Source organism: Rissa tridactyla, chromosome 4 (assembly GCF_028500815.1).
Source record: "Rissa tridactyla isolate bRisTri1 chromosome 4, bRisTri1.patW.cur.20221130, whole genome shotgun sequence".
NCBI lineage: Eukaryota > Metazoa > Chordata > Aves > Charadriiformes > Laridae > Rissa > Rissa tridactyla.
The window spans coordinates 15,678,377-15,690,493 of NC_071469.1; the positions used below are offsets into that span (position 1 = coordinate 15,678,377).

Consider the following 12,117-nt stretch of genomic DNA (forward strand, 5'->3'; position numbering starts at 1 on the left):
CAAAATTCTGCAAATTAAAAACAAGCAAACAAAAAAGGAGGCATTAGGTATGATAAGTGACGAATCTAAAAGCAAGAGATCTTGTGCAATGAATTAGGTAAAATAAGGTGATCATTCTAAAGCTCTAGTGGACCAAATAAAAAAATAAATTAAAAGACCACAGCATAAGTGCAATTACAGTACAATCTTGGTTTAGCACCAAGTGAGCAACTGGGTAACTTCACCAATTAGAATTGCTTTGGTTAGTATCCAAAATGTATCATTACAAACTTATCGTCTGTACAGCATTTAATCTCAGAACGCAACAAAAAATCCTTTTCTTCAGCAGCTTAAATTTGAGCCTTATTAGAATATTCTACATTTTGAGCTTTAAAGAAGAATTTGTATCAATTAAAACACACTAGCTCTTACATAAATTTCTAATCAGCATGATTAGATTTTAAAACTGATTTTCTATTTATCATCTCTTTAAAAAAACAAACACGCACCACCCTGGACTGATGTTACCACCACTTGCAGCCTAATTTGTGAATTAAAAAGAAAAATACTCATGGGTGAATAAGAACATTCTAAAAGGCCCATTCCATTATGAAGAAGTTTTAAAACTGTACAAGCTTCTTACACTTTCTAAATACAATTCCAATAAAAACCAATCATGTCTCTGAAATCACTCCAATATACTCACATCTCCACTCAGCACACTAACCTCTGACCAACTTACCTGCTGAACTTGCTACGTATACTTTAACTACTAGTGAAAAAACCATCATCTGTTACTCACACTCTCTGATCTCATTTTATACTGTATAACACTAATTTAATTAGACTAGAAGCATCACACACACTCAAGTGAAAGTGCTTGCTAGGAAAAAAAAACCAATCCAAAGATATTTTTAGTTTAGTCCTTTTAAGGCATATCTAACATACTGAGCCTATGTCTGCAGAAATGGGCCTGATGAAAGACCGAGATGGAACAGACTGCCTTTCTCCTTGGCTAAGAGTTCTCTTGCGTTCACGAACTAATGCCTTCTGATGTCGCTTCATTCTTTCTAGTTGTTCCTCTGCACTCATCTTGCCTCTTTGGTGGTCTCCAGAGTACAAACGTTCCAAGGCACTCTTTGGTCTCTCCTGTAGAAGTCACAAGGCACACAAAACACATGTTGAAATTAATACTTTCCAAGAAGTATACAGAAAGTTAACTCTTTCTCCTACCTCATTACTAAATTAAAAAGATTTTGTTCTATTATTTTTGCATTATTTTGTATATTTCAACTCCATATTTTTTATTAGTACTGCTGATTTTTGGTTCTAAACCTTGCTTTATAAATCTATTTCAAGAGCAGTAAGTTATCTGCTTCCTGATTCATTTAAGAAAGTGAAAGATTGGAGATTTTAGTAGATCACAGGTGTCGGGTCCTCTCCCATGCTACTACAATCCCACCTCCTGCTATGTAAAATAGATTCTGGGCTTAACTATTTTGAACAGTTCGGACATTTGTCTTCAGATGTTCATTTAAAACTTACCTTGGACCTATCCCTTCGAAGTGTTGCATATGATGAAATGGTAGATGATTGGTGCAATCTGGAAGTCGATCCAGATAAACCTTTATAAGGGAAAAGTGAATGCTTTAAAACCAAATGACAAACCAAATGAAGACACGTGTCAGTTATGATGCTTTTTCTACGATATTCTGGCTACTATGTTAGCTCATGTTTCACATTTTGCAGCTCAGAAGATCATGAGAGGCAAGAAATTTCACTTCAGGCAAAAGTAATGTGTTTCAGGTCACTATTGATCAAAATTCAGGAAGGTCTACAATAATTTAGAAGCTCCTATTAAATGAAGTATGGAGTGAACTCAGCTGTACAACAGTAGATAAGCTGTACAAATAATCACACCTATGAAGAAAATCAATCCTTAACATTCACAGTTAGAAAGGAAAGAAATAAGAAAATGGCTAAGAAATTAATTGCTCTTCCCCAAATATCTTCTCTATCCTCATTTGCGAAACAGTTTCAGGACTGTAGCACAGTGGGGATGGAGCGTCAAGTGACATGTAGCATCTGGGGACGTTATATTCTTATTCTTTATCCCTTTCATTCCAATGGCAATGAAAGTGTTTAAAAAAATACTTGAGTTTGTAAAAGATCACATAGAAATTATAAGGAAAAATAACTCTGGATATAGCAGACATTCTAACAGCTAATTTCATGTTTTGCTATTCTTTTTTTTAAGCATTATATGTTAAGTTGCTTTGCAAAAGGCTGGTTGTCTGTAACAGCACCATTAAAATACACAAAAATCTCTAGACTTTCACAGCATTGTATAGTTAATCTAAAAATAATGATCTGATGATAAAGACCATCTCCAGAAAATCCTAGGAGACAAAAACTCCCATCCGGACAGTACTGTTAAAAATCAACTACATAAATTCCTGGCTTACCACGGGTAGGTAATGTCTGGTATCCACTGTTGGAGCTTATTAAACCACTGGAAGGTTGGCTGAGGTCACCACCTATCATTGCTAGTTCTGGTTCACTCATGTATGAACGCAGTTCCACCTACATGGAAAAATACTCATCAGCTCACATGAAGTCACAGACAGCAAGTCTTAATATCTTAAATCCTAAAGCTTTGTTTCTGAATTACTAAGCCTCTCTCTGCCATTATTATACAGCATAGATCCCGCCTTGCCATTAGCTCTCTCTCCTTATTACAAGACCTAGAGGTCTGTATATTTTACAGACGTTATCTTTTATTACAGATTCACATATCTTGAACGTGCAGGTGTATAGGTGTATGAGTGCTCACCCTATAATCTCCATTTACATACTGTCCGAGTTCTCTGTCTCTCTTTCTTTCATCTGACTGACGTTTCAGGCCCCGCACTGATGTGTGTCTGATGACAGTGGCTTCTCTCGGGAGAGGTGGAACAGCTGGTGGCTGATCATCAGGACTGTACAACTGAGGGAGAGGAGGTCTGGGCGGTGCTTCATCTTCCTGGTAATAGGGAAGTACAAGTGTTTGGCAAACAGTCTTAAAACAGTCTAGCATAAACTGACTGAAAGTTCATTACATTATATGAGTTATTTGTGACTTCTTTAGCCTGCTCTCCTCTGTCCACACCAGGAGCTTAAAACCAAACAAGACCCAAGAAAGCAAGCAACTGATCAACCACAAAGCATTACCAAGGAAAGCTCTGCATTGGTATGTTCTAAACCAGTATATGGCTACTGTCCATAAAGCTCCAGGTTATGCACATATATACTCCTGTAAGTGTTATTGCTCAGTTTCAATAAAAACACCTTAAGTGTCTCCCTGTTGGGCCTCCCCACCACATGCACTTTGTAACCATGAAACTTCCACTGTTTCTGCCAGAAGTAAATGGAAACTTTGGTGAATGAATCTCACAAGAGCGGTACTTACAACCTTTGGCTTTAGCTTAACTGGTGACTGAAGAGGCGGCTCAATTTTTTTCAGCTGCTGTGCTTGGTGCTGTGTTCTGGCCTGGAAATAAGGCTGTGGATACAGCCGAACCTCCAGAGAGGATTTAACCGGACTGGATGGAGGGCTCTGAGGAACTGAAAGTTTGCTCTCTGCAGTTGCGAGGGAAGCTGGTAAGGAAGGCACTGAAGACTGAGAAAATGAAGGCACTATTTTTCTCTCTAGGGGAGAAATATGCAAATTTGTTGTTTCTTATCAATAATGCTCATAAGAATAGCATTTAACGTCTTAGACTTCATAAAACAGCCTTAATGGTCTGCACATTGCTTTGAACACAAATGGGGGTTTTTGTGGACATAAAAACATCTCATTGTTCCATTATAGTGGGGGTGGAAAACATTGTCTTGATGAGGATCAAGCAAGCCTTTCAGGCCAAAAATAAAAACACATACTTTAATATCATCCAGTAAAATTCCTTGGAGAGGGCAGTGGGCGGGAAGAAAGGAAAAGCCCAAGAGTCATACAAAATCAGTTCATAGGCTGTATCTGACCCCTTGCCACAGATTCCTTAAGATGCCTACAGATCTAGACAAGGCTAAGCACTCCTAGCAACACCTTAAAGCAAGATCTCCCATCTCAGAACTATTTTATCTCTGTATGTAGAAGGTAAGCAAAGATACTTTAGATATAAAGTGAATTTACAGGAGGCGTTAACAGTCTCTTGCTATCCCGATGCCTTAGGTCTTTTCTTTGAAACATAACAAAGCAATTGAAATGCAGACCACACACACTTTCCTCTTTTCCATAGCTGATGTTGCTCTGCCCACCAAACACCTGCCTGAAGAGGGAGGGGGAAGGCAACTGCAGCAAGGGCAGCTGGGCAGCATCCAAGGGGGGGAAAAAAAAAAAGCAAAGAACACAGAGAGGAGTTCCTGGACAGAATGCAGAATAGATACTATGAGCCTGGCATGTGACAGAAACTCTTTCTGCAACTTGCAGACCTTAGGCCATTATTATTTCCCCTTTTATGGCTTGTTAAATTTTAATGCCATCAGTATGTGAAAACAAACAACAAAAGACCTTTTTGCCACCTCAACCAAAGAAACACCAAGTTAATGTGTTCAATCAACTGAGATTTCTGATGCAACCAATAGTAGAATTAATGGGATTTTCTGCAATAGAACAGACTTCTAGACTATTTGCACAGACCCAAAAATTCAGCTGCATTTGTATATATTTTTTTTTTTTGTTTTAATTATGTTCTCCTTACCTGGATTCTTGATAGAGTCTACTATAGTTTTGTAGTTTGCTTTATTTGCACTCAAGCCAGCTGTAACATCTTCAATTCTCCACAAGTCTTTTTGTATTTGTGTTTTCTCCTAATGTTTGTAGTAAAAGAAAAAATAAAAATCAATTATATCTAATTTTTCATCTTATCCTTCTTTTGATACCAAAACCAAACTAAAGTTTCAGAACTTACATGAAAACTTAGGAGTCTAGAACTTAGCCAAATAACTACTTTAAAATTAAAAAAAAAAAATCACCACCACAAACCAACATATCTCACCCATTAAATTTCTTAGAGCATTTCCTGAGTCTTTGAAGATTTCCTATAGAAGGCTGGAGAAAGAGACACATCTACATTTTTCTCTACAAAATTATTCAGGCTACAAAAACCTAGTTTAATGTTCTACATAAAAGGAGCTTAGAGAACATTTTCACTTGAACTTTGTTCTTAAATCCTATACTAACACACTTAAGACTCCTAAGGCAGCCTTACAAAACTCATCTTAATACATTTAGGGGAAATGTCCAATATTAAAAAAGCAAAAAATAAGAATAGTCTCCCTGAATACTGCTGTGAACTTCTTAATGGCTTCTCTCAGCCCTAACTCAGAAGGGCTGACAAGGTTAATTTCTGCTTATGTTTGGGTTGTTAGGCCTACTGGACATGATGTATTATATGTTGAAACAACATATTGCTGCTGTTCCAGGATTTGGTCTCATCTTGCATCCTATTTGCTTTACCGAGTCTTTCCAGGAGGAAAGGGAAGCTTTGTCTACAGTCTGGACTCCACCTTTGATTGCATCTTGCAGCCAGGGGCCTCAGCTACTGAAACCACCACTTCAGTCAGATGTTCACTGCAATCATCATAAATAGCTATTCTCATCTACTTAATCAAAGCCTGGTAATTCTGCCTTCCAAAATTGGCATTAAGAATAAATTTAGTAAAACCAAGAGGAAAACCATATTATTAAAGAAAGCAGAAGGCAGTGAAACACTTTAGTTAAGAATTGCTTATGAACTGCCCAAGTCGTCTAGAAATTCATCACCTGCCACGAGCTGTAAAATAACTGCTAATTAATCCTATAAACCTGAGAGAGAAAAACTTTAGTAAAAGCTCTTACACCTCATAGAGCTAAGGAAAGCATATAAATTGCTTTCCACTTTCTGTCTTGGATCAGAAAATACGTTCATCCAGGTTACAGATTAGCACACAGAGTGCCAACAACACAAACATTTAAATGATGGAGAACGTTATTTGCTGGTAGTAAACTCACTCGATAGATGGGACATATCTTGAAAGATTGTTAAGATTCAACCTATAAATTTGCACGTTCCATTTCATTTTTCTGAGATTAATCATACTGCAAGGAACCAAATGATGGATTTACAATAATCAAACCTCAGAACTGGTTCAAAATACCCCACATGTACAAAAAATCCTGCTTCTGATACCACTCTGAAAACGTTCAATCAGTAATGTACAAAAGCCAGGAGATCTTTTAATATTATTTCTTCCCATTACTTAAATATTGATGTAAAAAGAATATTTTAGATCAAAAATGGACTAGATCTAAAAGATAAACAGATGAATTTATTCTTAAATTATGAAAGCCAAGATTGCTGTTCACGAAAGGGTATAAATATACTTTATGGGCAAGCATGAAAAGGTAACTTGGAGTGATAAATCAATTTCTCTAACTTCCTTCACACAGAAACATAATTTAGAATGATTTATAAAACCAGAGGAGAAACACTTATGAACTAAAAAGTTATCACTGACAAAATACCGCATCTCAGTTAATTTCAGCAAGGCCGGATCCCCTCAAACTAAGCAAAATACAATGAAGATGACTCTTAGAAGCAAGACTTACTCTGACCGAGCTGCTTGAAACATTTAGTAACAGCAACTTGAGCCTGCAAATTTACTGAATTTTTAATAGTAGTTCATGAAGACTGCATGAAATTAATATATTAATACACAGTGTGTATTAATTTAGTTCTATTTCCAATACTCAAGATACTAGATAAACAATCTTGAGTCTACATATCCTTGGGCAGAGATCAAAAAACTCCTCTATCACAGGTACTTCAAGTGAGACTTCTTTGAAGGAATATAGGTTTAAGAACATTCAGTACTTTCCGAAAGAATCAGCTCCCCTTACTATCTCCAAAATAGGCATTCAGAAGCATTTTTTTAAAAATCTTAGCTGAAGACAAACACATCTATGCATACATATATACACATACATATGAAAGTATACACACACAAAACACGTAACGTGCGTATTTGTCTCTGTGTGTACGTGTATTTTTTTATAATTATGCATGTATGTGATACGAGATGATAATAAAACAGAATTAACATTCTTTCTGTGCAAACTACATTCCCTTCTGTATGTATTGCCAAATCACGTGCCACACATCCAGTATTTTAAGCACGCTTACTGCATAACTGGAAATTGTGTGTTAAGAGTACTTTAACAACGTATATTTTGTTTAAACCTGTAATTCCCCTTTGTTAAATAAAATAACTTCATGAAAGGATGATTTTATTCTAAAATACTCCTGGGTTTTTTTGGCAGGATGTATGCTACAGCTGAGCTCAATTACATAATATTCTGGCCCTAGAAACTGAATCACTCCCCCACCTCCCAAAATTAAAAGTAAATTAAAATGGACTTTGAGAAAGACTTTACAACTCTTGCTTTGATACAAAACATTTATCTGTTAATGGTGAAAATAAATAGACTTCAATTCATATCTGATCAGATATTTGTTGTAAATAAATAAATTTAAAAATTTAACACGTGAGCTCTTTTGGTCCAGGATATTTGGAAAGGTAGACCAAGATTTGAGCAAAATGTATACATTAGCTTTGCTCCTTGTGTTTTATCTTTTAAATAAAACTGTTCTGCTTAAGTACAGCAAAAATAATCCAGACCATATTCCTTGCTCTAAGAGTAAAATCACCAGTTGTAAGCAGGTACGTAGAAATAATCTGGTATGCCACATCCATTTCAGCAAACAGAATAACTTAGCTTCAAACAAAGCTTCTTTGTAAGAATCAAAACTGAATAATTGATTTAAAACCGAGATGCCTTTCGATTACCAATGGCTGTTAAACACTTATTCCACTTCACAAAACAATCTGCAGAGATAAATCTTCCATAAATAGAAGAACATGACAAAGAACAAGTAATGACAATAACAAGCTAGTGACTGATGTTCTTAAAAATGGATAAAGCAGCCCACAATGTCAGATCAAATAAATGGAAGACTAAGAAGTCCTGCATAGTCTTATAAATTAAATACGTTATCAATGTCAAGATGTCAGCATGTAATAAAAACATAATAAAATAATGACAAATTTGCATAGACAACTTAAGAGAAACTATTATACATGCTGGAAGATAGCTAGTTACTGCACAGCTGTGCTCTTACAATGTCTGAACTTTGCAACCTAAGCTACATGACAGCTGAATACAGTGCAACAATTGCAGAGAATTGCTCTTATGAGAGCATCACTTTCAAGTTCAGACAAAATCATCTCATAAGTAAATGAGTGTCTGGAAATGGACTCACCTGAGATACCAATGAACTAGTCATCTGTTCCTGTAAGGCTTTTTTCAGCTGGTTCACATCCTTTTCTAATTTCAGATATTCATTCCAGGCATTTTCCATTTCCTATTAACAAAGGGGATACTCTAATACAATATTATGATAAACTTTGAAATCACTCTATCCATTCTCTAATTGAGCACCAAAATGTTTTTAAGATGGTGTTGTTATATTATAAAAAGAAGCAAAAAATCCATTTCGTAGTTTACATTTTTGCTTGGAGTTGATGATAAACTTCAAAATGCTTTATAGCTTGCAAGATCAAGTCAAGAAACCCTACGTAAAAAATTCTGGCCAGCTTCCTCACACAAAACTATTTCTTAAGCATAAAACTGGCATTTAATAGAATCTGAACTATGACTAATATGCTATGAAGGAATCAAGTCTATTCCAGTTCCATTTCCTTTTACCTTACTCCTCTATTTAAAACAAGTTTGTAATTAAAATCCAGTCACACTCATGTTTTGAAACACAAAGCAGGTTATTCTTTAGAAGTTCTACAAACCGTGTTGTAATGGCACTAGAAGCGAATAAACAAGCAGACACCTGGAAAATAAAGCTATCCAATCACCCTTACTTTACTTAAATTATTTCCACCATCCGTGGCACCATAGCCTGCCTTCTGACCCAGAACTGAGAAAAATCAAGTGTCTGGAGCGTTTTTATGTGAGGAATGATGAAGTAAGCTTTTTCTCTGAAGTTTAGAAAAGAGAGAACTTGGGAGTTGAGGGGAAGAAATCACGGAGGTCTATGAAACCATGAGTTGCATAGAGAGAATGGATAACAACTCAGCATTCCCCATCCTTTCTTGTACAAGAACAAGAGTCTATCATATGAAACATGCATATGAAACAAATAAAAAAAAAAAGGTGGTTGTCCACACAGTGGGGAAAAGATCTGCGCAATACCTTGCCAAATGATGTTTCAGATGCAAAAGGTTCATGGAATTGAATAGGTGATTGTACAGGTTCTCGGAAATGAGATCTACTGAGGATTATTAAATAGACAAAGAAACCCAGCAGCCTCAGGAATTCTCTGAGCAGAAAAATAGTTAGAAGCTAGATTGGTCATGACAGGAAATACTACCCACCGCTCCTACCCTTACTATTCCCTGAGCATCTGCTTATTCCCACTGCTGAAGCCAGAACCCTGGGCTAGAAGGAGCCTTGGACTGGACCAGTACAGCCATTCTTACAATTACTTGTACTTTATGCCCCCAATTAAATTTTAAATGCTGTTTGTGAAAGTCACACATTTTCTACAGCCACAAAACATTCCATATATACATTTAAATACTGGCATTTTAATGACCAGATCTTACAATAGGAAAGGTGTTCATGCAATACTAGAAACAATCTTATGAAGACCTGGTCCCTTAGTCATTAAGAGGTAGGATTAATATAGTGAGTACAGAACACTTGAGTTTAATATACCCTCTTTCATGGTCAATTCTTACAAATATATTTATTAATAAAAATGCAACATTAAATTGTGTTTGGATTTCATTAAATCATAGTATCGACAGCAAATTTTGACCAAAATATCAAATATTCCCAATTCCTTTTCCCCTGGAAAAATATCAGGCAATCACATTTATATTTTCAAAGGACTGGCTGAAAGATCTGCAATTTAAGCCCGATACATAAATGAAAAATGTATAAAGAAGTTTTTTGAACTTTGGGGAAGAAGATGGAAAGAGAGCATTGAAAAGGAAAACTGGAGAGCTTGTTTAAAATTCTTTTTCTGGTTTAGTATCCTGTACCTTAACCACATCAGTTCAGAATACGACTTAACTCCCCTATCCAATGATGAATACAGTTTTACTCTAGCTGGTATTTTAATTATGGTTTTCTTGAAACAATGAAAACCACATACCGTTGAAACTTTGGATATTTCAGCCCGAATATGTATGAGATCCTCTTGCAAAAGCCTCTGCTGGTAAGAAATTTTTTCAGCGTGTTGTGGTTGGTCTTTGTACTGCTCCATCTGCCTGTGTAAAACCTCCAAAACAGACTCCAGCTGATCCTAACAAAGAGGATGATGGCAGTAAGCTTACAACATTTACATGGAATTTTATGGATCTACCTGCAGGAAAATAAAAGTTGTTTTTCACAGCCCCAGTCTCTCCTATAAGCCACTAAAGGTGAGGACTGGCCTCCTGTTGTGGAGACTAAGATGTAAATGTAAAAGTGCAAGAGCCTTAATTAACTATTATAGGCTTGTATTATCCCTTAAATCTTTCCATTAGGTAGCCAAAACTGTGGAAAACACAAAGGAGTAAGAGGGGAACTTTTCTATTTACAGTCTGTACAATGCCATAATTTACAGTTTTAGAAAAATTCCCTTAAGCAGTATAAAACTGTGACAGGCCTACCACAGCACGGCATTAGCTGTTTATTTAAGGATAGGTTCTCGTTCACCGCTGTAGTTAAATTAGCCATGCAAGGGATTAAAACATTGTCTAAACCACTAAGTAGGCCTGATTCATTCCATCAGTAGTAAACAACAGTCAATCATTTTTGCATGGTAGCTCTTTTGAAGGATCCAACTAGACAGTACTTTCATTTTAGAATAGATTTTTTTTTTTAATCACCTCGATTTATTGGCAGCTATAGCTCATAGGCAGTGAAGCAAATAAAGATACATACAGGCAAGGAAAGGCAACCATTTTGTTGTTGTTTAATATTTGAACTCTGACTTGGATGAGCACAGAGGAAAGGAGGTGGTTTACAACTATAAACTTGTCACAAAAGATATTCTAGCATTTCAGTCATAACCCTCGCAACTAAGTTCACAGTACTATATATAAACCAGCACAGGTTTCTGAAATTACTACAAAACTGAATCTCTCCCCCTTCCCTCACCTCCCTCCTTTTTTTTTTTTAAGAAACAAACAAACAAAAAACCCCAAAAACCCAACAAACCACCACACAAGTTACAGTGAGAGCTCAATATGGTAGCAAGCTGCTACGTATGCAAACAATGTTTGCACATCTGGGAAGAACTGCAAATGAAACATGACTCTGCCTCACACCATAAACATATTAAGACATAAAGCAAAACTACACAGAAAAGTGTACACACCCCAATTTGTAATAAGTGCCAGAAAAGTAAACACATGCGGGTTTAAAACATCCATTTTCAAAACCACGTTTTCTAAAAGTGGGCACTCAATCCTAACAGAAAAAACAATTATTCTTCTTAAGTCTATATACATGTACAAAGAAGCACACGACAATGCAAGCAGCATCTAGTAATTTGATTTTTTGTTTGTAATTCTGTATTTTATGATTAGAGGGAAGTTGTTATTTTATTTTAGAAAACCCTTTTTAATCTACTTACTTTATTTTCCTTAAGGGCTCTTATTTTGTCCTCCAAGTCCTGCAGAATTCTGTCCTGCTCACAGAAAACACTTAGCTTCACCTGAAAATGAAATCATGTAAGTATATAATGTTAGATTTTTAAAACCAAGCAGAAAAGTGTAGCAGTATATTACCCCAAAGAGCACAATAGTGTGAACGCGGGAGAGCAGAAGATAGCCAAAACACTGCAAGAGATTGTGAAGCGGTACTTGATACTTACATCAATATCACTTTCTGCAATCTTGACAGGTTTTGTACTTCGTTCTTTTAACGTGTCACGCCCCGTCACCTAAGAGGAATAGGTTTAAAGATCTGAGAAATTTGTTGCAAACTAAAACCTAATTATGCTTCAGCAACAAATAGAACAGTTTTGTTAAATTTTCACGGTTATTAACAAAGATGAA

General features: G+C 36.1%; 1 protein-coding gene across 11 annotated transcripts in view; it reads right to left on the minus strand.

The window, feature by feature from the left end:
• PLEKHA7 (pleckstrin homology domain containing A7) overlaps window positions 1-12,117 on the minus strand; it is a 167,845-nt gene that overhangs the window by 15,137 nt on the left and 140,591 nt on the right. For all 11 annotated transcript variants that reach the window (XM_054198363.1, XM_054198362.1, XM_054198359.1 and 8 more), the window contains 10 exons: window positions 11,934-12,002; window positions 11,694-11,774; window positions 10,227-10,376; window positions 8,316-8,417; window positions 4,716-4,824; window positions 3,428-3,666; window positions 2,813-3,001; window positions 2,445-2,562; window positions 1,525-1,604; window positions 928-1,128 (listed from right to left, as the gene is read on the minus strand). In XM_054198363.1, the coding sequence (XP_054054338.1) occupies window positions 928-1,128; window positions 1,525-1,604; window positions 2,445-2,562; window positions 2,813-3,001; window positions 3,428-3,666; window positions 4,716-4,824; window positions 8,316-8,417; window positions 10,227-10,376; window positions 11,694-11,774; window positions 11,934-12,002 (1,338 nt within the window). The remainder of the gene's footprint in view (window positions 1-927; window positions 1,129-1,524; window positions 1,605-2,444; window positions 2,563-2,812; window positions 3,002-3,427; window positions 3,667-4,715; window positions 4,825-8,315; window positions 8,418-10,226; window positions 10,377-11,693; window positions 11,775-11,933; window positions 12,003-12,117) is intronic.